Below are 13716 nucleotides of genomic sequence, written 5' to 3' on the forward strand. Positions count from 1 at the left end.
TTTGCATGCATCGTGCATATATGCTTTTCTTAAAATGGATTTTTCTGCACATTAGTGTCCATTAAAGAAAGAGCTGTACCACATATAGACTATTACTATAAGCTAAAATATAAAAAATTATATTTAAGACATATAAAAGAATAAAAGGCCATTAAAACCATATATAAAACTGTTTTGGAAATACTTTAATTATTTAGCATTTACTTCCATCTTGTTCAAAATAAGTTTGACTTTCTCAGTGTAGAGATTTTAAAAAAAGGGATACTAAATATAATTTGTGTATCAAAATTTACCTTATTTTGGTATGATTTATTGCAGAGGTCATTATATCTTTCTCAATAAATAAGATAGCAATAAGTTTCTCTCCAGGGTATTCATTCTTTTCTTCGTTATTTTAGAGAATGTGATGTTGTACATTTAATGATTGGTGGTTCTTCATTTGGCCATCATGAAAATTGCCCTCTAGTGGCCTACTTTCAAGGACTTGGTGTTTTTCTCTACTAATTTTTACCTTATTGGTGTCTTTTGGTTGGAGTATATGAAAATACAGAGGATTCAATAGGCTTGTAACAAAGATGTGCTTTCCATATCATGTTGTTGAGCATCAGAGTGGTCTCACAGAAAGACATGGAAGGAAGTACAGATTTTGAAACAGACACGTGAGCTGGAGATCATATCATAAGGAATATAAATGCCGAATCACTATGTTGTACACCTGAAACTAATATCATATAGTATGTCAACTATACTTTAATAAAAAAAGACACTTAAGGATATATATGACTGAAATATAAGGCTGCTGTTAGCAAAGATCACTAGTGACGTGCTTATCTGGCTAATGTGTTGTCATTTTAATACTACATACATTCTTACAAATCTTTTCTGAGCACTTAACAACTATGCCATACCCTGCAAAATACTTAGCATGTGTTAATTCATTTCAACCTTATAACCTGACAGATAGATTAGATCCTATGTATTACCTCCATTTTACAGTTTTTCCATGAGGAAACAGGAACAGAGAGGTTGTTATTTGTCCGAGATACACCAGGAAGCTAGGTAGAAGAGCCAGAATGCAGTCTGAGCTATCAGGTTCTAATGCCTGTACTTTTGTAATCTGTTCTGTGTGGTAAATTTGTCCCAGGTTGGGGATTCAGGGTCAAAAGTAGTGGTATTCAGCAGACAGGGACCATGGATTTTTGATGTATTGAATTCTTTTTTCTTTTTTTTAAGATTTTTATTGGGGAGTTGGGGGGATTGGAACANAATTTTGAAAGACAAGAAGGGATTAGGTGGACAAAGAGTAATGAAGTAGAGGGAACTGAATACATAAAGGGATGGCAACATGAAATAGCATAAAATCTTTGGAGAGTTGAGGGTAATCTGGTATAGCTAGACAGGATATTGTAGGAGATGAGGTTAGAAACTTAGGAAGTTTCTGGACTACTATGGCCTATAATTGATTTTGTTTACTGAAAGCCAGGGGAGCTATTGAAAGATGAATGATGTAATAGATTTGTATTTAGAAAGATCACTAGAAATGATATGGAGGCTAATTTGAGTGAGACCAATAGAAGATCAAAGGGGAAAGAGACTACTTTGTTATGGAAAAAGTAGGAAAGCTTTCTGAATGAGGGCATTTTTAGTGGGTCTTGAAAGATGGGCATGACTTGGACATGTGGACTTGGGGCTGGAGGGAGAGTATGAAGAAAGTAACAGTGGTAGGAACTGAGCTGACTGTATATACAACAGTGTTGAGCAGTCTGATGTGATTAAAACAGCAAGGGTGGGAAAGATTGCCCAATAAATTCAGGAATTTTGCAAAGCACGTTACCATCTTAAAGATTCTAAGAAGCCCTGCAATAAAGAGGTCTACTTAACTTTGTTTCAAAGAGCTAAACCCTCTCCCCGTTTTCCCTTTAATAGCGCTTAGTAACAGAAGTAGATTAAATTTGGGGGAGGCATCACTAGCTTAGTTGGGTCCAGTTTGGTAAATGAAACTGGGAAAGTAAGTAGCAGTTACATTTTTAGGCCCTTAAATATCAGACTAGGGAATTTGTCTATTAAATATATTTCAGTTAGGATAGGCCTCTGGAAGTGGCTCATATCACTTTCACTCAGTTTTTTGACCAAAGCTAGCAGATGTATAATCTCTTCCTCTACAATGGTTTGTGAAGATGATGCTAGCAATTGTGATTGCTTAGATACATATAAATAAATGTGCACTCTTTAAGAGCAGAGGTTATGCTATGAATTTATGAGTCTTCAGTTCCCAGCAGTGTTAGGTATTTAATTAGATCTCAATAAATGATGAATGGATGAATTAGATAATGATCTTTTTTTTTAAAGATTTTATTGGGGAATCAGGGAAGGGGAACAGACAGGTTGCTGTGCTTTTTCTTCTTCAGTCTAGTTGGGGACGTCACTTCACTGGCCCATGTTGGCCTTATTGCGCTCTCCCTGGGTGAGGCAGATTGGACGGCCGCTCACAGTGGCTCTTGGCAGTTCACATCGGTTGCCGGCTGCTCACAGTAGCTTATGGCAGCTCACTGCAACTCCACTGCAGCCTATGCCGTTGCCGGCAACTCATGGCAGCCCAGCTCCAGCTCAAGCTGTTGTTCACCATCTTAGCTGTAGAGGGCGCAGCATTACTGGCCCCCATGTGGGATCCTTACCAGGGCCCTGCTGCTCAGAGCTGGTGCTCCCAAGCCAACTCTTAAACAACGCGCCACTCGGCCGGCCCAGATAATGATTTATCTACTTGAAAGGGAGAGCAAGGTACAGATTTGAGAGATTTTACAGGGATGGTATACACCAGACTTGAAAACTAATTCTATATGGTTACATGCAGCATATCTATGTATGTATTTATATACATAGGTTTTTGGAATTATTTTATTGCAGTTTGGGAGAGAAGTCAGAATTGGTGATGAAATTTTAGAAGTCATTTGCTGAGACAATTACTGAAGCCATGAGCTTTACGGGGCAGGTTAGAGAGAGAAAGGGAGAGGACTGAGGACAGACTGTAGATGATGTAACATGTAAGGAGTGGGCCATTGAAAACAACCAAAGCTGACTGAAAGCAAAGTAGCAGAGGGCTAGGAGAACAAGTAAATTTGTGTGAGAGAAGTCAGCATGTGAGGTTTTTTTAAAAAATAGGAATGATCAGTGATGTTTGTCCCTGCAAACATCAAGGAACATGAGATGAGGAAAGACCACTCAGCTTGCAGTTACACTTACAGACAGTATGAAACTACATAAAAAGCAATATATGTCGTATTATTGAATCACCTAGAAAACGGGATGAATGTGTTATGACTTTTATACCAGCCTTTTGTATACATAGTCTGATTTTTTAAAGTTTTTAAAGTTGTGGTAAGAACACTTGACAAAATTTATCAACCATTTTTAAGTGTATGGTTCAGTTGTGTTAAATATATTCACATTGTTGTGCAGCTGATCTCTAGAACCTTTTCATCCTGCAAAACCGAATCTCTCTACCCATTGAACACCAACTACCCCTTTCTTTTTTTCCTTCCTTCCTTCCTTCCTTCCTTTCTTCCTTAATCCCCCCCTCCTTTCTTCCCCCCCTCCCTTCCTCCTTCTCCCCTCTTCTTTCCTTCCTTCTTTTTCATAATATATCCATCAACACTTTATTCTGGTTCCTAATTATGGGCTACACAAGATTCCTTTTTTCCTCCAGCTTTATTGAGATACAATTGACATATAACATTGTACAAGTTTAAGGTGTACAGTGTGAAGATTTGATACATGTATATACAGTAATGCCTCGGTTTGTGAGCATAATTCGTTTTGAAACAGACTACTCATTGCAAGACATCACACGTTTACCAAGTTAAAATATATTATTAGGTTGATGCAAATTGCACTAACCTAATAGAAACGTTTGCTCATCTTGCGGAACACTCGCAAACCAAGTTACTCACAATCTGTATTGCAAAATGATTATCATAGTAAGGTTAGTTAACACGTCCATCACCTCACCTTACCTTTTTTTACGTGTGGTGAAAATATTTAAGATCTACTCTTAGCAACTTTCAAATATATGATACAGCATTTTTAACTATGGTCACCATGCTGTACTTCAGAACTTATTCATCTTATAACTGGAAGTTTATACCCTTGACCAACATCTCCCCTTTCCCCCATCCTCTAGCCTCTGGCAACTACGCTTCTACTCTCTGTTTCCATGAGTTCACTTTTTTAAATTCCCTGTATAAGTGAGATCATACACCAGCTCCCCATTTATCCCTCCCCCAAGCCTCTGACGACCACCATTCAACTTTTTGTTACTATTATTTTGACTACTTTAGAAACTGCATATGAGTGGAATCATATAGTGTTTGTGTTTTTGTGACGGGCCTGTTGCACTTAGCATAATGTCCTCGGGGTTTATCATATTGTAGCATGTGACAGGATTTCCTTTTTTTTTAAGGCTGAGTAATTATTCCCTTGTATGTATATACCACATTTTGTTTTTTTGTTCATCCACTCATTTATGGATATTTACGTTGCTTCCATTTTCTTGGCTGTTCTGAATAATGCTACAGTGAACATGGTGTGCAAGTGTCCCAAGACCCTGCTTTGAATTCCTTTGGCTATATGCCCAGAAGTGACATTGCTTGATCATATGTGTAAAGGAAAAACTCTAATTTTCCCCTCCTGTGTAGAGGAAAACCAGTTTCCCCCTACTATATCTTTCTTTCACCTATGAGTCTACTTTTTCACAGAACACTTTACTTCTGACACTTCTGGTCACCGTGTGGAGGTTTTTCCTGCACCTAGTAATTCTCTGACACCAGCTGGATGTCTTACAATTTAATTCAATTCTGACACTATATACCTGGAGATAGTGTCCGGTCCCACAGATTACAACTGCTCCCACCACACTTCAGATGCCAATCAAAAGCAGTAGGTTCCTAGGTTACCCACAATTTCTGCCCAATTTAGCTACAGATTATAGGTTCCCATGGCCCCATTAATTTGCTAGAGCAGCTCACAGAACTCAGAGAGACACTTACCTTTACCAGTTTATTAAAGGATATAACAAAGGATACAGATGAACACAGATGAAGAGATATACAGGGTGAGGTCTGGGAGGGTCCCAATTGTAGGAGCTTGGGGTGTGTCACCCTCCAGGTGTTGATGCGTTCACCAACCGGGAAGCTCCTTGAACCTTGTACTATTGGGTTTTTATGGAGGCTTCCTCACACAGACATGATCAGTTAACTCCATTTCCAATCCCCCTCCCCTCTCTGGAAAATGGGGAGTAAAGCTGAAAATTCAAGCTTCTAATCATGACTTAGTCTTTCCAGTGACCAGCCCCCATCCAGGAGCCCACCCAGAGTTGCCTCAATAACAAAAGGCACCCCTATCACCCAGGAAATTACACGGGTTTCAGGAACTGGAGGCAGGGATCAATATTTTTTTTATTATCTCATAATATGCTAATTCTATTTTTAATTTTTTGAGGAGCCTTCCCCATGCTGTTTTCCATAGCGGCCATGCCATCTTACATTCCCAGCTGCGGTGCACAGGGGTCCAGTTTCTCCGCGTCCTCCCCAACACTTGCTTTTTTTTTTTGATAGTAGCCATCCTAATGGGTGTGAGCTAGTATCTCATTGTAATCTTGATTTGCATTTCACTAATGATTAATGATTTCGAGCATCTTTTCATATGCTTGTTGGCTATTTGTATATCTTCTTAGGAAAAATGCCTGTTCAAGTCATTTGCCCATTTTTTGATTGTATAATTTGGGTTTTTTGTTGTTGAATTATAGAAGTTCTTTAAGTATTCTGGATAGTAACCCCTTATCAGTTCCATGATTTGCAGATATTTTCTCCCATTCCTTAGGTTCCTTTTCTTTTGATGTGCAGAAGTTTTGGAGTTTGACGTAGTCCCATTTATCTATTTTTGCTTTTGTTGCCTATGCTTTTGGGGTCATGTTCAAGAAATTGTTGCCAAATCCAGTGTTATGAAGCTTTTCTCTTTTGTTTTCTTCTAAGAGTTTTATAATTTTAGGTCTTATGTTTAGGTCTTTAGTCCATTTTGAGTAAATTTTTGCATGTGGTATAAGGTAAGGTCCAATATCATTCTTTTACATGTGGGTATCCAGTTTTCCCACCACCATTTGTTGAGGGGACTGTCCTTTCTCCATTTTGTGGTCTTGGCACTCTTGTCAAAGATCATTTGACTGTACGTGCAAAGATTTATTTCTGGGCTCTTTTGTTCCATTGGTCTATATGTCTGTCTTTATACCAGTTTTTGATTACTGTTGCTTTGTAATATGTTTTGAAATCAGGAAATATGAGGCCTGCAACTTTGATTTTCTTTTTCAATTCAAGGTTATTTTGGCTATTCAGGGTACTTTGAAATTCCATGTGAATTTTAGGATGTTTCTTCCAATTTCTTCAAAAAATGCTGTTGGGATTTTGATAGGGATTGCCTTGAATGTGTAGATCACTTTGGACAATCTGGTCATCTTAACAATATTAAATCTTCCAATCCATGAACACAGGATATCTTTCCATTTATTTGTGTCTTCTTTAATTTCTTTCAGCAGTGTTTTACAGTTTTCAGTGTATAAGACTCTCTTCTTTGGTTAAGTGTATTCCTAAGTATTTTATTCTTTTTGATGCTATTATAAATGGGATTGTTCTCTTATTTTCTTTTTCAAGGTTTTCATTGTTAGCATATAAAAACACAACTGATTTTTGTGTGTTGGTTTTGTAGCCTGCAACTTTGCTGAATTCATTTATTAGTTCTAACGGGTTTTTGTGACATTTTTAGGGTTTTCTATGTACAAAATCATATCATCTATAAACAAAGATAATATGACTTCTTCTTTTCCATGTATATTCTGAATTAATCCTCACATCAACCCTCTAGGGCAGACCTTATTATCACTGTTTTATCGATGAGAAAGCTGGATGATTTATTCAGCTTTGCTGGGTTATGCTGTGGTAGGAAACAACCACAGAATCTCAGAAGGTTGGGACAGTAAAGCTTACTTCTTGTTCATGTTATGTTTTTCCTGTGGGCCGTGTCTTGTTTGTCTGGGACTGAAAACCCTATGCGAGACATTGCTATTTGCATGGCAGAAGGAGCTCAGGAATGGAACCATGCGACGGCACTTAAAGCTTCTATTGGGAAGTGGCCCACTAACTCCACTGACATTGTATTGGCCAAAGCAGTCACACGGCCACACTGGACTCCAGGGGAGCCGGCCCTGGAGTCCTCGCACAGGGACGGCCCGGAAGGGAGGGGCCTGGTGGGGAGAGGGAAGGAAGGACTATAGTACACTCTGCCGTACTGGGACTCAGGCAGGTCAGACACTTAGAAAAGGATCTGCAGCTGAACCGGCTATGATGTTATATTAGGTGAGACTATTCAAATCAAGCAGCTGATACGTCAGTTTTACAAAGGTAACACTAATGATACATTATGTGCCTTGTCTATGAACTTCATTCTTAGAAAACTTACCTCTAATTATTCCACTGGTTCTTGAAGTACACTCATAGTTTATTGCTCTCTTTTATCCTGAAAATAAAACTCTTTCACACTGATTTTTAGGATTAGGACATGCTTTCCACAAAGCACGACTCTTCTCTCATCCTGCAGCAATGCCTTCCTGATGGCTGCAGGAACCCTACACCAGGCTGAGACCTCACCCTGTGACATTGCTTTTGCCCACACACACTTTATTGTTAATATAACACATTTCTTTGTGCTCCCTAACAGATGCATTCTCCTTTAGGATATAACTAAATTCTGTTTTGTTCTTTTTACATTTTTTTTCTTGCCTATCTATTAGAATCTAAGTAGGTCAGAGCTAGTTAGGAACACTTTTTTACAGATACTGTCTTTTTTTACGGTCAAAATAGAAGGTAATGGAGAGAGATGTGGGAAAAAGCCTGGCCTGATTATCAGAGGTTTCTTCCAGGTCTAAAATTAAACGAATCATGTTCCCTTATTTTTCCCAGTTAAGGAAAATGTATTACTGATAAATTCCAGTGACTTGATTTTTTATATGTGTTTTTCATATGAGAGATACCTTTCATATTTACTCATACTCATATCACTGGTGGAGTTAGATATTTTATATATTAAAAAGGTATACATATAAGGTTTATGTGTATATGTATGTGTATGTACTCATATGTATATATGTACATATGGTGTATACACTCGTATATATATACCTTACCAATTCAAACCAAGTAAGAAAGGAAAGGCCTTTCTGGAGCATTGAAATATCTCAGTTATCGTCTCCAGTTACTTTATGTACTTTATTATTAATACTTACGGTAATAGAAGTAGTCTGCTAAAGCATAGTTTAGTAGAATTTCTTGAGGGAATTTACTTAAATATATAATGGCCATATCCATATTTTTTATCATAAGTTGTCATTATTGAACTAAAGTATACTTGAAATACAGAATACTTGAAATTTTCTTTTTGTGAATACACTGTTATGATTCTCCAATCTTCATTGTTAATAATATAAACATAGACTATAGCATAAGGATACCTGGACTATCACAAATTCAAAATGACAAGCATCCAAATTAATGTAGAAATGAAACCTCATTTTAAAAATGGATGATAGACTGTTCAGACATTTGATTGTTGAAAAACATTTTGTAAACACTATCTCAATTAAAATATACTGTACTAATGCTGAAGAGGACACTTAGGATATTTCCTTAAAGTTCTCTCAGTCTTAATCTCTCTGTTTCCATGTGTACAATGTCTATTTCTGTCTGTCTTTGCATCTCTCTCTACATTCTCATACTCACATCCACATATTCATATAAATACAGATTTATTTACATATACATGTATATGTAATATACATATATTATTATTATTATTTAGTTTCAGGTATACAAAACAATGTAATAGTTGGACATTTACACCCCTCACAAAGTGATAACCCCCCTCCCCCAATCTACTACCCCTCTGACATCGTATATAGCTGTTAAAGTTCCACTGACTCTATTCCTTATGCTGTACCCCACATCCTGTCACTATATATATATATATATATATATATATATATATATATAAAATTATAGTTGACATTCATTATTATTCAGCTTCAGCTTCAGGTGTACAGTGTAATGATCAGGCATCTCCACAGTCCATGAAGTCATCTCCCTAATAAGACAAGTGTTCATCTTACACCCTACAAATTCTTTACAACACTATTGATTATATTCCCCAAGCTGTCTTTCATATCCCCATGGCAATCTTGTGGTTATGGATTGTGTTTTCTAATCCCCTCACCTTCTTCCTCATCCACCCCCGCACCCCCCGCCATCTAGCAACCCTCAGTGTTTTCTCTATATCTCTGAGACTGTTTCTGATTAGTTTGTTCATTTATTCTATTTTTTAGATTCCACATATAAGTGAGATCATATGGTATTTGTCTTTCTCTGACTGACTTACGTATTTCACTTAGCATAATCTTCTTTAGGTCCATCCATGTCATTGCAGATGATAAGATTTTCTTCTTCTCTATAGCCAAGTAATACTCCATTGTATAAATGTACCACAGTTTCTTAATCCAGTCATTTACTGATGGGCATTTCGGTTGTTTCCATGTCTTGGCTATGTGAATAGCGCTGCAATAAACATAGGGGTGCATAAATTTTTTCAAATTAGTGTTTTGGATCTCTTTGGATAGTTATCTAATATGTATTTATTATTTAGGTGGAAAGAGATGGAGAGATTTGAGTAATATTGGGGGGGGGGTGATACTAATGGACACTGCCAATGGATTGGCTACTTTGAATGAGAAGCAGGAGTTATTAGGATGACTCCTTGGTTTTGGCTTACTTGGCTAGATTCATGGTAGTGTCATTTGCTGAAGTAGGGAGGGAACTCAGGAAAGAACGAAGTATAAGTGGGGGAAGAATGTTAGTTTAGTCTTAAATTGAGCAGATTGAGTTTGAGGTGCCTTTAAAACATTCAGGGGAAGTCATATTGAACATTTCTGTCTGAAACTGAGTGGGCTGGAGATATAAATTTGGGAGTCATCAGCAAATGGATGGTAATTAAAGCTGTAGAAATGGATAAGATTACTGAACCTTTGAAGAATAAGTCAATGCCTGGTTTGGGGATTATAAATCTGCAAAAGGAGATTGAAAAGGAGCAGCCTGAAATTTAGAAGAAAGCCTAGCTTTTCCTCTAGTGAGATAGAGAGGCGAGATCAATAGTGATTGAGAGGTCAAGTAAGATTAGAAGAATATCCGTTGGATTTAGTGACAAAAGGGTGATCTTTGCAATAGTTGTATTTTCTTAATGCATAGCTCTGACATTTTCTTCACCCAAAAATTCTTTTTTGACACCTCAATTCATTCGAAACAACGTCTGTACTTTTTCACTGGGTATTTAACTCCAAACATGATTTCGGTGAATTCTAATTTTAAAGCCTTATACCACCCAGCTCATAAACAAATACCTGAAACTCCAGCCGAACTCACTAACTTGTCATTCCTTTGAAGTTATTTTTCTGTGGTCTTTTTTATCATGCTTTTTCCTTCACTGTTATTGAAATTTTACTAGTCCTTGGAGACCCAGACCAAACAGTACCCCATTCATGCATCTTTCCCTGGTCATTACCTACCAAATGGGCTCACAAGCCTGAACTTCCAAATACTTTCTTTTCACGTCTCAGCTGGTACATATACAAATAATCTTGCATTTTAATTACTTTGTACTTGATTATCCTTATTAAGTTATGAGCTCCTAGAGATTTGAGACTTGTTTCTGTAATGTTATAGCTTCCAAAGCATCTAATATTTTTTAAGTGAATAAAATTTGAAAAATATACTTTACAGAACACAACCTATGTGTTAGTAACTATTCCAAGTATCTGAAGGCACAGTTTCAATTTCATTTAATCATAATAACTGTATGAAATAGTTCTCATTTCACTGATATGAAAACTTATGGTTTAGAGAGGCATATTTTTAAAATACATCTTTGGGGTAGGGCTTATTAATTATATTTAAAAAGAGATGAAGTTCCAAGATTTGTAAAAATAAATTCTTTGAGAGGTTAGCATCTAAAAGGAAGTATGTATATGTGCATGCATGAACTATGTACATGCATAAAACATTGTTTTAGATAGCCACAAATGGTTTCAAATAAAAGAGTTGAAATTTGTCATGAATTTAATGGGAAACAAGTAGTTTTGCATTTCCTGATATATTCTTGTTAGCTTTTCTGTTGCTATGACTTAATTTAAATTCCTGTTAAACTGTCTAGAAATTTAGTTAATGAGCTTAAAGTAAACTGTGTCAGCTCATTCATTCATAGTTTTCCTCACCTTTTCTTTTTGCATTTCCTGATATAATTGTTTAGTGTGTATGGTGATGAAAGAAAAATTCACAGAAGCTTATTAATGAATGGACAGGAGTGAAACTTCCATTTGCCTGTTAGAAAATTTCCTACAACTTTTTTCTTGTGATTTTTTTTCTTCAGTTCTTTAAAACATTTATTGTGTGCAAGGCCTTGCTGTGCTCAATGCTGGAGAAATACTAAGATGTATCTTAAAGAGCTTACAATGTGGTGTAGCAAATATCCATGTAGATAATGCTGTAATTCAAGCATAATAAAATGAATATAGGGATATACTATGGGTGTACTGAGAAGGAAATCATTAATTCTGAGGAGAGATGGATGCTAAATTAGGGACGGCTTCTTGAAAGTAGTAGTACATGAAAATCTTTACAAAAGAAACGATCTGTATTGAGAACTAAAAGAATAATTGCTTTTTTTATGTTTTCTTAATAGACAAAGAATGCTCTTCAAGCTTTGATTGATAAGCACCAAAGAATACCAGGAAACATTATGAGTGCTTTGTTAGAACGTTTTCATAAAAAATGAAAGATCAACTAGAAGACAATTTAATACATTTTTATTAATATGTTTGTGTCTAATACTGTCTTCTAAATTTTGTAGGTTCTATAATTAGTATTTTTTAAAAATCATGGTAATAAGCATCTTTTACTGAACTTGTTGAAAATTGTATTGTCAATTATGTGTTTGCAATCAATTGTGTCAAATTTTAAACAATAACTCATTATATGCCTAATAATCCAGAAAATGATCACATTTCTTTTTATAAATTACTAATATTGTATGATAAACATATAGATTATAAGAGTTAAGTTTATTAACAATAGCAATTTAAATTAAATATACATTCCTAAATAATGCATCTAATTTCTGTATCTGTTCTACTGAGCTAATTTTGCAAGATGGTACAACGTAGATGCTTAAGTTAGAAAAAAAAAAGCCCTTTTATCTGCCCCTGATTCCTTTCATGACCTTGGGCAAGTCTCTCTAATGTTTTTAGGCCTCAACAATTCACTTTTTTAAAATATAATACTATGTTGAAGAATATTATTTTAAATTCTTTATATTTGCTGCAATTGATAACTGTAGAATTGAAATTATAACTGAATTAATTAAATAATACAAATATCTTTTATAAGTTCATGTATATATTTTGTCCATGGGCCGTTTAAATTATTCCTTCAGGTATGATGTCAGGTTGCCAAGCACAACAAAGAAGATGTACTGTTTTTCAAATTGAATAAAAAAGAAACTAGGAAAAGTCAAATTTTTAATTATTGTTTTTAATATATTTTAACAAGAATCTGTAGACAAACAGTACAGTGTGTGCTGTGCACTGTCAGCCTTCTAATATGGCTTTAAGGTTAAAAAATCACTGTCGTGCTCTGCATTTCATGTAGGAAACTGATTCTAGGCTGATGAAAACAGAGTTCAAGAAATCTCTGCTTTCGCTCAATATCATGGTGTATTCAGTTTGACTTTGCAACCAGTCAAATGGTTTATTGTTTCAATAAAAATATACTTGAATGATGAATTTATGTGAACACAAAGCTTTCTGAAAAATATGCAGTATCTCCCTCTCCCTTTTTTAGATTTTAACTTACTTGAATTTTTGTATATATTTTTGTATAACATGTATGTATGTGTAATGTATATAAAATTAGGCAACATAAAAATAAAGCTGGATTGCAATTTATTGTCTTGTGAAATTGCATATGACATTTCCCTATTTAAACTGATTTTCCACCCAGTCATAGTCATATGTTTCAGCCACCATGAATAAACCATATTTTCCAATGTAATAAATGTGTATTAATTTCAGTTTTAATGAAAAGAGTCCATTTTTTTTTAATTGGGGAATTGGGGAGGAGAACCAGCCAAGCTGTTGTTCCTCAGTCCTAGTTGTGGAGGGTTCCAGTCACCATCTGGCTGCCCATCGGCAGCTCACGGCCTCTAAGCCCAAGGTGCTGTGTTCAATCTCAGTTGCGGGTGGACGTAGCCACCATTCCATGCTGGAGTCGAACCGGCGGCTTTGTTAAGAGCGCATGCTGTATCCACTAAGCCATCCAGGTAGCAGCTCAGCTCAAGGTGCTGAGTTCAGAAGGCGGGCGTAGCCCACCATCGAACAGGTAGTCTTGTTGTTAGGAGCAGATGCTCTCACCAGCTGAGTCATCCTGCTACCTGTTGGCAGCTTGGCAGCAGCTCAGCATCACTGGCCCATGTGGGAATCGAACCGGTGGCCTTGTTGCTCAGCTCGCGCTCTTAAGCTAACTCTTAACCAACTGAGCTACTCGGCTACTCGGCCGGCCCCGTGAAAAGAGACAATTA

The 13716-nt window shown here is 36.3% G+C and overlaps 1 protein-coding gene across 1 annotated transcript in view; it reads left to right on the forward strand.

Annotated features, from left to right (window-relative positions):
* Positions 1 to 13209, forward strand: part of TMEM68 (transmembrane protein 68) — a 32913-nt gene extending 19704 nt beyond the window's left edge. The window contains exon 4 of the mRNA XM_019664538.1: positions 11824 to 13209. Within this exon, the coding sequence (XP_019520083.1) occupies positions 11824 to 11916 (93 nt within the window). The 3' untranslated portion in view covers positions 11917 to 13209. The remainder of the gene's footprint in view (positions 1 to 11823) is intronic.
* The last annotated feature ends 507 nt before the right edge of the window (positions 13210 to 13716 follow it).

This window comes from Hipposideros armiger, unplaced genomic scaffold (genome assembly GCF_001890085.2).
Source record: "Hipposideros armiger isolate ML-2016 unplaced genomic scaffold, ASM189008v1 scaffold_425, whole genome shotgun sequence".
Lineage (NCBI taxonomy): Eukaryota > Metazoa > Chordata > Mammalia > Chiroptera > Hipposideridae > Hipposideros > Hipposideros armiger.